General features: G+C 45.8%; 1 protein-coding gene across 2 annotated transcripts in view; it reads left to right on the top strand.

The window, feature by feature from the left end:
- Positions 1-12,998, top strand: part of FRAS1 (Fraser extracellular matrix complex subunit 1) — a 386,075-nt gene that overhangs the window by 302,597 nt on the left and 70,480 nt on the right. For both annotated transcript variants that reach the window (XM_079990647.1, XM_079990648.1), the window contains exons 34-37: positions 1,716-1,748; positions 3,358-3,489; positions 6,005-6,130; positions 7,448-7,695. In XM_079990647.1, coding sequence (XP_079846773.1) covers positions 1,716-1,748; positions 3,358-3,489; positions 6,005-6,130; positions 7,448-7,695 — 539 coding nt within the window. The remainder of the gene's footprint in view (positions 1-1,715; positions 1,749-3,357; positions 3,490-6,004; positions 6,131-7,447; positions 7,696-12,998) is intronic.

Raw genomic sequence — 12,998 nt, forward strand, 5'->3', positions numbered from 1 at the left:
GATTACATTCACTGCAACATCCTCTAAGCTTCATGTAGCAAATCGGAGGAAATGCTCAATAAACAGGTTATCTGGAAGCAACCTTAGTCTCTGCTAGTGCTGGATGTCTTAGGTTGCACTCTACAAAATTGTAGAGTTGGAAGGGACCCTGAGGACCAATCCCCTACTCCACCCCCCTGCAAAGCAGGAATATACAGCTCTCCCATGCGGGGATCAAACCTGCAACCTTGGCGTTCATCACCAAGCTCTAACCAACTGAACTTTCTGGAAGAAAGCAGCAATATTTGGATCCCATTTTTAGAAACATGTTATCAACAGGCATATAAATCGTCTAGTGCAGTGGGATGCGGGTGGCGCTGTGGTCTAAACCACTGAGCCTCTTGGACTTGCTGATCGGAAGGTCAGTGGTTCGAATCCCTGCAAAAGGGTGAGCTCCCATTGCTCTGTCCCAGCTCCTGCCAACCTAGCAGTTCAAAAGCATACTAGTGCATGTAGATAAATAGATACCACTGCGACGGAAAAGTAAACGGCATTTCTGTGTGCTCTGACACTCGTCACGGTCCTCCGTGCGCCAGTAGCGGTTTAGTGCTGCTGGCCCCATGACCCGGAAAGCTGTCTGTGGACAAACGCCTGTTCCCTCGGCCTGAAAGCGAGATGAGCGCCGCAACCCCATAGTCAGCTTTGACTGGGCTTAACTGACTTTACCTTTTACTTTTACCTAGTGCAGCACCATAAGCAGGTATAGAAGCCATTTCTTTTGTCCAGCTGTTGCTTCTCTGTCTGCAAATGCCTGAGATTGAAGCTACAGGGGCTATACTTTGCCCATGTGGTAATTTAAGAGACACAAACCGCTTGACTGTTTCTAGATGTAGGACCTTGAATAGGTCACCCACGCTAAATACACTCTTAACGAAAGCACTCTTGGGTTTGCCTTCAGATGAAATGCTTCAAAATATTTTCGCCACATCAATGTTCTTCGACCTGAGAGGGTCCCGGGTGTTGTCAAGCTACAGCTCCCAACCTCCCCAGCCAGCTTAAACTTCACGGAGCAAGCTCAAGAGTTGCTAGCCTGTGGGCCTTCAGATATTGGACTCCAACTCCCATCAGACCCACCCCTTGTGGCTGATAGTCAGGGCTGATGAGAGTTGTAATCCAGCAACAAATGGAGGGCCACAGGTCAGCTATCCTTCAGCTAGATCTAAGAGAGGCGTACACACCATGCATTTTAAGCACATTTTCTCTTCAAAGAATTCTGGGCACAGTTGTTTGCTAAGAACGCTTGGAAATGTACTTTGTGAGGGCTAATACAGTTCTTTGAGAGGTGCATGTGTGCTTTACAGGGATATTTAAGGCTTAGGTTCGAAAGCTGCGGGTAATAAGAGTTCCCACAATTTTTTCTGGAGTTTTAGCGCCTACTGTAGGACTGATGAGCCTTCTCCCACTGACCTCACATGTTCAGTGCTTCTCGAAGGAGGCAGAGTGACTTGGAATGAGCTGTTTATTTACAAGATGAGCTGAAATCCAAGGGGCTATTGGCTCAAATTCTTAATATGCTCATTATTTCAAAATGGAGGGAGTTTGTTTCTGGACCTCACCCCACCAAATCTCAGCGGCCTCACTAGCTGAAGTGGTTTTGTAGGTCAGGTAAGGTGACACTGTATTTTGCCACACGCTGAAAACAATTACGTTCTCTTTTTGTGTTTTATTTCCTCTAGGCCTTCCAGAATCCGTCAGCTTTCGTTTTACAGGTACACATCGCCCTGCAGTTCATTTTCTAACGCGTTGCGAGCTTGTTTAGTATGTTGTTAATACCTGCTAGTTTAAAAATAACAATGATTAAATCCTAGCTTGCGATGAAGGTGAAACAGCATGATTAGCAATCTTAGCAAGAAAGGGGGGGGGGAGATCAAGGGATGTGAAAGGAAATTAGCAGGGAGAAGTGATCGTGTGAGGGGGTGCTTAACCCTTTCTCCTCCTGTTGTTTCCCCCCAACTGCTTTTCTCCACACACCTCCAACTAGGGAAAGGAAGATGCAGGGACATGCAGTAGGCAGGAGAAGGTTCTTAAGCACACCCTTCTCATTTACCTTGCTGCTGTCAAATGTCCTCATTCTATCACAGTGCTTTGCAGCTGTTTAGTGGGCCTCAGGATTCTAGAGCTGGGTTCTGCCAGGAAATAATAGATTTCCAGAATAAGAAAGTAAAGCTTTGACCTAATACGTATAGGCAACTTTCCTGCAGATAATGGAAGACAGTTATTTTTAGGGGGCGGAACAGTTACTGAAGCTATTATAGTTGTTGTTATGTGGTTTTTTTTTAAGAGGATTGCATTTTCTATAAAAGTGTGAATTAGTTCATTTCCTGCAGATGATGAAGACAGTTTTGGGTATTTTGGGGGGGTGGGGGCAAATCCTAGGTAGGGGGGCAAGGATAAATATTATTGAAGTTATTATAACCCTTTACTTACTGAAGTTATTATAACCCTTTACATAAAAGTAAATTAGTTATCACAGACTAGCAATATGCTTATTATGAAGGACAAAGGGGGAGAGGGTAGATTTTTAGAGACACGCATCCTAGATGATGATGATGATGATTTTAACAATATCCTACCTTAACGTTAGGTTAATGTCCAAGGCGGTTTACTTAGCAATATTGAAAGGGGGGTGGGAAACAAAGTAAAAAACAACAACCACATATCAACAAATATGCAACACCAAAAGGAGCAGTACACCATATCCAGCCAAACCCAACGGCAACTAAAACCCACCAGAGGGGTTTGGTGAATGAAACTACAGTCGTACCTCGGAAGTCGAATGGAATCTGTTCCGGAAGTCCGTTCAACTTCCAAAACATTTGGAAACCAATGCAGGAAGCTCCTGCAGCCAATCAGAACCCGTGGAACCCATGTCAGACATTCGGGTTCCAAAGAATGGTCACAAACTGGAACACTCACTTCCAGGTTTGCGGCATTCGGGAGCCAAAACGTCCAGGTTCTGGAGCATTTGGGATCCAAGGTACGACTGTATTGTAAATGTGGTGTTTAAAGGACAGTGAAGCAGCAAATATGTTTAGAGAGAATGTTCCACAGCAAGGGCACCACTACAGAAAAGACCATTCTTAGTAGCCACCCACCTGATCTTTGAGGGTGCATATAGGTACGTAGATTCATATAAGATGCTATATTTCAAATACCCCAATCCTAGGCCATTTGTAACACTATAGGTCAAAACTGGCACTTTGAATTGCAGCGAGTCATTTACTTCACTTGCAAGTCGGTAGGGGAGAATTGTGTGGGGGTTTTTTAGGGCTTGTTCTTATATATAAGGCAAATTCATTTAAATGGTTTTCCCTTCAGTCTCAGATGGAGAACATACAAGCCCCGAGATGACATTTACTATCCACTTGCTCTCTACTGATGATGGATCGCCGTTATTCCAGATCACTGCTCCAGTCCTAGAGGTCAGCCAAGGAGGCAGAGCCACTATCGGTAAGGAGAAGGAGCAAGAAATCCAGCAGACTCAAGCTGCAGCCCACAACCCAGTTGCAGTTCACACACATTGCAGTGACTAGTGGGGTGCCACAGGGTTATGTCTTGGGCCCGGTCTTATTCAACATCTTTATCAACGACTTGGATGATGGACTCAAGAGCATCCTGATCAAATTTGCAGATGACACCAAACTGGGAGGGGTGGCTAACACCCCAGAGGACAGGATCACACTTCAAAACGACCTTGACAGATTAGAGAACTGGGCCAAAACAAACAAGATGAATTTTAACATGGAGAAATGTAAAGTATTGCACTTGGGCAAAAAAAAATGAGAGGCACAAATACAAGATGGGTGACACCTGGCTTGAGAGCAGTACATGTGAAAAGGATCTAGGAGTCTTGGTTGACCACAAACTTGACATGAGCCAACAGTGTGACGCAGCAGCTAAAAAAGCCAATGCAATTCTGGGCTGCATCAATAGGAGTATAGCATCTAGATCAAGGGAAGTAATAGTGCCACTGTATTCTGCTCTGGTCAGACCTCACCTGGAGTACTGTGTCCAGTTCTGGGCACCACAGTTCAAGAAGGACACTGACAAACTGGAAGGTGTCCAGAGGAGGGCAACCAAAATGGTCAAAGGCCTGGAAACGATGCCTTATGAGGAACGGCTAAGGGAGCTGGGCATGTTTAGCCTGCAGAAGAGGAGGTTAAGGGGTGATATGATAGCCATGTTCAAATATATAAAAGGATGTCACATAGAGGAGGGAGAAGCGGACACGGAGCAATGGCTCCAAACTACAAGAAAGAAGATTCCACCTAAACATTAGGAAGAACTTCCTGACAGTAAGAGCTGTTCGACAGTGGAATTTGCTGCCAAGGAGTGTGGTGGAGTCTCCTTCTTTGGAGGTCTTTAAGCAGAGGCTTGACAACCATATGTCAGGAGTTCTCTAATGGTGTTTCCTGCTTGGCAGGGGGTTGGACTCGATGGCCCTTGTGGTCTCTTCCAGCTCTATGATTCTATGATTCAGTCCACTTAGGATCTTTCCATAAATTAGCTGGTCTATGGTTACCAGATTTTTTCAATGAATCTGGGGACACTTTTTTATTTTTTTATTTTTTTGAAGCTGAGTAGCAACAGGGAGTCAGTAGTGGGGATGGTAAGGCAAAAGACCCTGGGCCCAAGCACACATGCATACTGCATAAAGGTGCAAAGCCCTTCTTTCTCACCCTGCGAAACACAAATGCTGAACCAGAGCCAGGGCTTTTTCGGCTGTGGCCCTGATCTGGTGGAACGCTCTGTCACAAGAGACTAGGGCCCTGCGGGATTTGACATCTTTTTGCAGGGCCTGCAAGACAGAGCTTTTCCACCAGGCCTTTGGCCAGGGCACAGTCTGACCCCCTCCTTTGGCAATCCTCTCAGAACTCTAGCCCAATGGTTGCCATTAATCTGATTTGAATTAATTTTATAATGAAATGATTTTAGAATGTTGCATTATTTTACTGTTGTTAGCCGCTCTGAGCCCGGCTTCGGCTGGGGAGGGCGGGATATAAATAAAATTTTATTATTTATTATTATTATTATTATTCCCCATGTGTAGCCCTGTTTCCCTTCAGTTCCTCCAAAAGCAAAATCATTTATCTTGCTGTCCACTGTGGCGAACCTATCATGAAGTTATGTCGTTCTTAGGTTATTCCACCCCATTCATTTCAGTGCAATGGAAATAGGGGTGGGGGGTGGGGCTTAAGCAATTATATGTCATTTGTGGTCTGGAAGCAACAACAAATACAGATAATACAGTTGTACCTTGGAAGTCGACCGGAATCTGTTCCGGAAGTCCATTTGACTTCCTAAATGTTCAAAAACTAAATTGCAGCTCCTGGTTGGCTGCAGGAAGTTCCTGCAGCCAATCAGAAGCCACGGAAGCCCCGTCAGATGTTCGGCTTCCAAAAATAGTTCGCAAACCGGAACAGTTCGGGGACTACTCTGTTCGAAAACCAAGGTACGACCGTATTTGCTGACTGACTTCTGTTCTGCACATGGGACGAGTAAGCTGATATTAGCATTTTTCACCTCTATGTCTGCCGAAATTTTTCAACATTCTTGATCATGAACGTAGTATTTCTTACACTGCCTGTTTCCTAAGCATGTTATATTCACCTATGCACATTCATTGGTCAATGTGGGAAATAGTCACATTTTCCAGTAACGCATGGAGACAGTGAACATCAACTGGGCAAGATGCAAAAATCACCTTTTGATAGTGTTCATTTGCACACATTCTCTGTTGTTTTGACAACTTTCAGAATCTAGTCAAATTATCTAGGAACTGTAAGTGCTTTGGTTTCTGTGCTTTTAGCATTGGTCGAGGATGTGCCTGTTTATAGTGTTGTTTTTGTGTCATATGCTTCACCCTTCTCCCTTTGTAAGCTGCTCATACTAAAATACTCCAGCTTTTCTGAGAGGATAAAAAACCAAATAAATGCATTTTGCTTCCCCTACTTGGATCCCTCAGGGATACAGCTGACAGTGAGCGATGTGGACACAACTCCTGAAGACCTTTTCTTTGAGGTGGTGGAACCTCCTCATCATGGAGATCTCTTCAAGCACAGCTCCACATTCCCAAGCCGCCTGAGTGCAGGTAGGCGTGTGTGATTTTTTTTATTTTTTTATTTTTTTGTAGACTAAGACACATCTCTCTGTAAGTAAAAATGTGTGGCCTGTGCAGCAAACTGTGTGTGCTTATATTTCTTGGAATGTAGACATCCCTTGTGTGTCACAGTGGCCTGGCTTGTGTATTTTTAAAACAAATTTTATTGCTTTTTAAATAAAACAAATACAAGAACCATTCAACTTATCTGGCAGTACATCTAATGGTGTTTGTTCTATCCAATGAATAGTCAATATTCCAACCTATTATAGTTGTACCTTGGTTGACGAACGCCTTGCGACTCGAACGCTTTGGCTCCAGGACGCCACAAACCCAGAAGTGAGTGTTCTGGTTTCTGAACGTTCTTTGGAACCTGAACGTCCGACAGGGCTTCCGCGGCTTCCAAACAAGCCGGGTCTTGTTTCTGAATGTTTTGGAAGTCGAACGAACTTCCAGAACAGATTCCATTCGACTTCTGGGGTACGATTGCACGTAACGTAACTCCTCCACTGAGAAGACTGAGCGGTTGGCATAACAAGGTCTTGATTTGGGTCATGAACATCGTTAAAGAAAGGGGTTCGCGTTTCTTGGGAGGTCTCTCTTTTCGGTGCCTGTGTATTTGTGACAAAACAAACCCTTGCACCACAGTTCTCACCATGTGTGGGTTTTTTATTATTTAGTTTATTTATTGGGCAACCCCCTCCCAACTTCCTTCCTTCCTTCTTCTTTATTTTTAATGTATTTTTATTAAAGATTTTCTTGATTTACAAAGGTATGTGCAATGTCTCTCTCTTGTATTTTTTCCCACATAACACATTATTATTTTTTACAAATTGGTTTCATTTGTTGAGACATTAGGAAGGAAAGAGATGGGGGGAGATGGGGGGTGGGGTCGGGTGGCAATGTTTCTATTTTACTTACTATATGTAGGGTTTGGTGTCAGTGTTGCTTGTGCAGGTTCTTTGCTGTTCACTTGTGTTCCTTTGGTGGTGAGAGAGGTTGGGGCCTAGGGTGTGGTTGTTCATTTGTGGTTGGCTGTGGTGGTCTTTGTTTTCATGTGTGAGTGGGGTGGGTGGGTGTTTTGGATCAGGTTAGCCATATTGATTTGTATGCTGTTGGTGGATTTTTCTCATTGTCTTGTTGGGCCATTGTCTTGTTGGGGAGCCATACCAGGTTGAAGGCATCTTCTTCTATTTGTCCCCGTGTCAGTTTCAGTTTATTGGTTAATTTTTCTAGTAAGGCTGTTTCCCAAGTTCTCACCATGTTGTACACGGAAAACTCCTGATTTCAACCTTTCTTTCTGAGAAGGAGATACCTTCACGTATGAGGAGGTCACCAGGAATGCTCTGCAGTATATCCACGATGGTTCCTCCGCAGCGGAAGACACTATGGAGATTTCAGTGACTGATGGCATCACCACAGCAACGGCCGTACTGAAAGTTGAAGTAGCCCTGATCAACAACGAAGGCCCCAGGCTGGATCCTGGCTGCTCACTCGCCATCACGGTGGCTGCTAAAAGCTCTGTGATCATCACCCGATCCCACTTTGCCTATATAGTAAGTGCACCATTTGTTTTCAGCCTCTTAGCCTCAATAATGTACCAGCCTGTCAGCCTTTTGGGGTGTTAGGGGAGGGGTAGTACCTCTGGTGGGGAACACATTTGGGGTAGTTTGTCCTCAACCTGTCCACATTTGACAGCATCCACAACCTGGGAACAGCTTTGATTGGCCAGGTAAACCAGGTGAGGGTAGCTGATGGGTCTCAAACCCTCAGTGAGTTAAGGACTTCCACTGCATGCAAAGACAGGCTCTGTTGGATTGCGTGGATGAGGAGGGAAAAAATCAAGAAAATTTAGAGCCATACTTTAAAACATAACAAAAGCTAAGATAATAATAATAATAAAAATTGCCTCCACTTCCAAAGCATCTGCGTAGGCTTGTCTAAGCAGCAACATTTTTAGCAGGTGGCAAAAGGAGCACAGTGGTACCTCGGGTTACAGACGCTTCAGGTTACAGACTCCGCTAACCCAGAAATAGTACCTTGGATTAAGAACTTTTCCTCAGGATGAGAACAGAAATCGTGCTCTGGTGGCGCAGCGGGAGGCCCCATTAGCTAAAGCGGTACGTCAGGTTAATAACAGTTTCGGGTTAAGAACAGACCTCCGGAATGAATTAAGTACTTAACCCGAGGTACCACTGTACAGTGAAGGAGCCTGGATGATATCAATAGGCAGGGAGTTCCAAAGTTCATACATTTGTGGAGTACTTATAGATGGTTGTAGATGGTTTCTGTCCATTTCCCTATGTTTGTTTTAAAAACGTTAGAAGGAGGAAAATGTCCATTGGTGCCTAGTTGTCATACATGGAATGACTTTCACAAGTTTCAAAGGACTGCTCACTTTTTCTTTCTTTCTTTTATCTTTATGTCAACCTTGTGAGGCAGATAAGGCCCAGAAAGCCAGCATGGTTTAGTGGTTAGAGTGTTGAACTAGGGCCTGGGAGTTCAGGGTTCGGGTCCAATCTCCCCCGTGAAGCTCGCTGAATGACCTTGGGCCAGTCACAAACCCTCAGCCTAACCTACCTCACAGGGTTGTTGTGAAGAAAAATTGGGGAAAGGGCATGAAGAGCTACACACACCACCTTGAACCTCCTTGGAGGAAAGTTGCAATAAATAAAGGAGAGTGAAAGGCCCAGATCACTCTAGTGAGTTTCATGACTGAGCAGTGATTTGAACTACGACCTCCTCAGTCCTTGTTTGAACACTTGCTGTTGGGGAGCCAAAACAGTCCGAGGATATGAAAAGAAACAGCAGCAACAGACCCTCCAATTGTCCCAACTTTCCAGGGACAGTCCCGGATTTACAGAAGCCATCCTGGTTTGTGATTTGATCTCGGAATGTCCCTCTTTTCTATTTTCAGTCGAGAAATGTTGGAGGGTATGGAGTTAATCCCAAGCCATGTGAAGTCAATCCTGTATAGGGAAGGTTTTTTAAAAAAATATATTTAATGTTTTATTATGTTTTTAATATGTATTGGAAGCTGCTCAGAGTGGCGGGGGCAACCCAGTCAGATGGGTGGGTCATAAATAGTGAAATAATAATAATAATAAAGGTAAAGGTAAAGGGGCCCCTGACCATTAGGTCCAGTCGTGACCGACTCTGGGGTTGTGGTGCTCATCTGGCTTGAGAGCAGTACATGTGAAAAGGATCTAGGAGTCTTGGTTGACCACAAACTTGACATGAGCCAACAGTGTGACGCGGCAGCTAAAAAAGCCAATGCAATTCTGGGCTGCATCAATAGGAGTATAGCATCTAGATCAAGGGAAGTAATAGTGCCACTGTATTCTGCTCTGGTCAGACCTCACCTGGAGTACTGTGTCCAGTTCTGGGCACCACAGTTCAAGAAGGACACTGACAAACTGGAACGTATCCAGAGGAGGGCAACCAAAATGGTCAATGGCCTGGAAACGATGCCTTATGAGGAATGGCCAAGGGAGCTGGGCATGTTTAGCCTGGAGAAGAGGAGGTTAAGGGGTGATATGATAGCCATGTTCAAATATATAAAAGGATGTCACATAGAGGAGGGAGAAAGGTTGTTCCCTGCTGCTCCAGAGAAGCGGACACGGAGCAATGGTTCCAAACTGCAAGAAAGAAGATTCCACCTAAACATTAGGAAGAACTTCCTGACAGTAAGAGCTGTTCGACAGTGGAATTTGCTGCCAAGGAGTGTGGTGGAGTCTCCTTCTTTGGAGGTGTTTAAGCAGAGGCTTGACAACCATATGTCAGGAGTGCTCTGATGGTGTTTCCTGCTTGGCAGGGGGTTGGACTCGATGGCCCTTGTGGTCTCTTCCAACTCTATGATTCTATGATCTCGCCACCCGTGTCCCAATAATAATAATAGGACATCCCTATTTTCACTGGCGCTGTGGGTTAAACCTAAGAGCCTAGGACTTGCCGATCAGAAGGTCGGCGGATTGAATCCCCGCGATGGGGTGAGCTCCCGTTGCTCCGTCCCTGCTCCTGCCAACCTAGCAATTCAAAAGTACATCAAAATGCAAGTAGATAAATAGGTACCGCTCCGGCGGGAAGGTAAACAGCGTTTCCGTGCGCTGCTCTGGTTCCCCAGAAGCATCTTAGTCATGCTGGCCACATGACCTGGAAGCTGTACACCGGCTCCCTCTGCCAGTAAAGCGAGATGAGCGCTGCAACCCCAGAGTCAGTCACGACTGGACCTAATGGTCAGGGGTCCCTTTACCTTTTTATTTTCACTGGAGAAATGTTGGAAGGTATGTGGCAAACTTGAATGCCTTAAAGAACCAAGCTTGACTCAGAAGTTATTGTGCAGGGCAGGATTTGCCATATGACTGGTTTGTCTTCTGCACATTTGGCTAATTCTTCTTGCAACGCCTTTAGCAACGCCTCAGTGAAGATGCCCAGGCTCCTTGATGTCTTCCCAGGCTCGGGGCCTGCCATTAGCTTGAGCCTGCCATTAGCTTGGGCCCGTGTACTTGCAGAGGAAACACTTCCTATGATTGTGTTAAAGTGTGACGGGCAGTTTCTTGAGAAATGTGACTCTTGGCCTGCTCTCCCCGGCATTTCAAGGAGCTTCTAGCGCAGCCCTGGCACGTAGCCTGGCCTCTCTTCGCGTTTTATTATTTGGAGACAAAAGCTGACCCGGAGCCAGCGGCTGCATTCCAAAGCCGTAAAAGTGTGAGGGAGACCGCTGTAACATAAACCGCCGAACATCCCTCTCAATGTTCTCTCTTGGCAGAAGTTTCAACCTTTTCTGCCGTGTCCTGCTTGCGGCTGCCAAAAAAGCGTACGAGTGGGGGGAAGAATGAGTTCTTTATTTCTAACCAGGTGTTTTGGACTGTGCCTGTTACAGGAAGGTAGAGGTGGAGTGCAAAGGTAAAACGAAAATTAAGCTAATCCCAGAGTCAGGTGCTATTAAGCCTCTTTCGTTTGAGGGCCCACCATGGAGGCGGTAGGAAGCATGCCTAGCCGGGTATGGAGGAGTTTGCTCTTGGTTGCAGACCTAAATGGACACAGATTTAACTCTGGTTCCCTTTCAGATCCCATCGGCCCCAACTAATTCCCAGAGTGGTTTAATAATCAACCTTCCTTTCACTCAGCGCCAGTTTACCAAATAGGCAGAGAAGGCACAGGCCCCACAATAACAGATCAAAATAATATTGATTTGATCTTGGAGCAAAATTACAATCCAGCTTTCTTAGTTCAATGATATCCCACCAAAGCATGCGCATGAGGGCCTCCCCCCCCCCATTTTTTTTTCAACTGCCATGGGGTCTCCACAGGGTTTAATCTGGCACAGCTTTCACAGGAACTCTGGGAATTGTAGTTCTGTGAGGGGAAATAGGGTCTCTCCTAACAACCCTCACCATCCTTAACAAGTTGTTCTTGGGGAAAAGCCATAACTACTTAAAGTGGCATGATTCTGCTTTAAATGTATAGTGCAGATGGGACCTAAGCCAAAGTAGCATTTTTTCCCGTGTATAAGACAATGGTTTTTTTAATTATAAAAAATGTTTAAATTTGGGGTTGTCTTATACAAGGATAGTGCAGAGGGGGGATGGGTGATTGGTGGCAACCGCGAGCAGGAGATTGTCATTGGCGAATCGGTGGGTGATTGATGGCTGCGGCAAGGCCTGCTGTTGATTGGCTGCTGCTGCAGCAATTGGGCGGGCGATTGGCAGCGTTGGCCAGGCAGGTGAATGATTGTTGGCAACTCTGAGCAAATCCCCCCCCCCAAAGCTTAACAAATGTGGGCAATCTCCCCCCATTTCCTTAATTAATTTGGAGTCTCAGAAAATAGGGGTCGTCTTATACACAGGGGGCGTGTTATACACGGAAAAATACAGTATGTGTCGATGAAAAAAAAAATCACCTATTCTGTTCACACCTCCCGTTTCCCCAGTTCTCCTGTGTAAGAGCTCCTTGGGGTAGGGACCTGACGTACCTGTTCTTTCAAAAGCACCTTGGAATTGCCACTTCACCAGGGTTCCTCTTGTGCTGAAGTGTTGAGCAAAAGGTAGGCTCACCTGGGAAGGAACACAGAAACTCACAGGAAGCTGCCTGACATCAGGTCAGATCATTTGTCCATCTCTCATAGTATTGTAACTTGACGATTACGACTGGAGATGCCAAGGGTTGCACCCTGCATCTCCGTGAGCTTCTGAGTGCGGCGCATGAGCTCTACCGCGAGCTCTCGCCACCCCTACATCCAAGGCTGAATCAGGATGGTTTAGCATCCTCCTCCAAATCATAGAATTGTAGGGTTGGAAGGGATCGTGGGGGGGTCATCTCGTCCAACCCCCTGCAAGGAAGGAATCTTTTTGCTCAGGGTGGGGCTCAAACCCACAACCCTGAGGTTATGACAGTGGCATAGCATGGAGGGCCCAGGGGTGGTTGCCCAGAGTGCGAAATGGTTGGGGGCGCAGAATTTCAACAGTTGGAGGTGCCTCAATACAACTGTGCCCATCCGTCTCTGGGCTCATTGAAAACGGCTTCTCCTTGTGAACCAGGAAGTGACCTCTCTAGACAACAGAACAACTCTTCTTTTCTTATCTCTGTGTTTCCAATCTCCTGGGTGATGTGGGGTGCCATAAGGGAGTTGAAATCACATGTGTACTCCATCCATTTCCCTCTCTCCCACCGAGCCACCCCCTCCATGTGGCCCTGGGCACTGGCAACCCACGCTACACCACTGGGTTAAGAGTCTCTGCCAAATTTTCCCATTTCTCCATTACCAAAATCTGGGGTGGGGGGGGAATGGCAACTGTCCCACTCCTCTTTCAGAAGGTGAGGTCTTTGTATACATACTGTGAGTTGTATGTATGTTTGT

This window comes from Podarcis cretensis (assembly GCF_951804945.1).
Source record: "Podarcis cretensis genome assembly, chromosome: 9".
Taxonomy (NCBI): domain Eukaryota; kingdom Metazoa; phylum Chordata; class Lepidosauria; order Squamata; family Lacertidae; genus Podarcis; species Podarcis cretensis.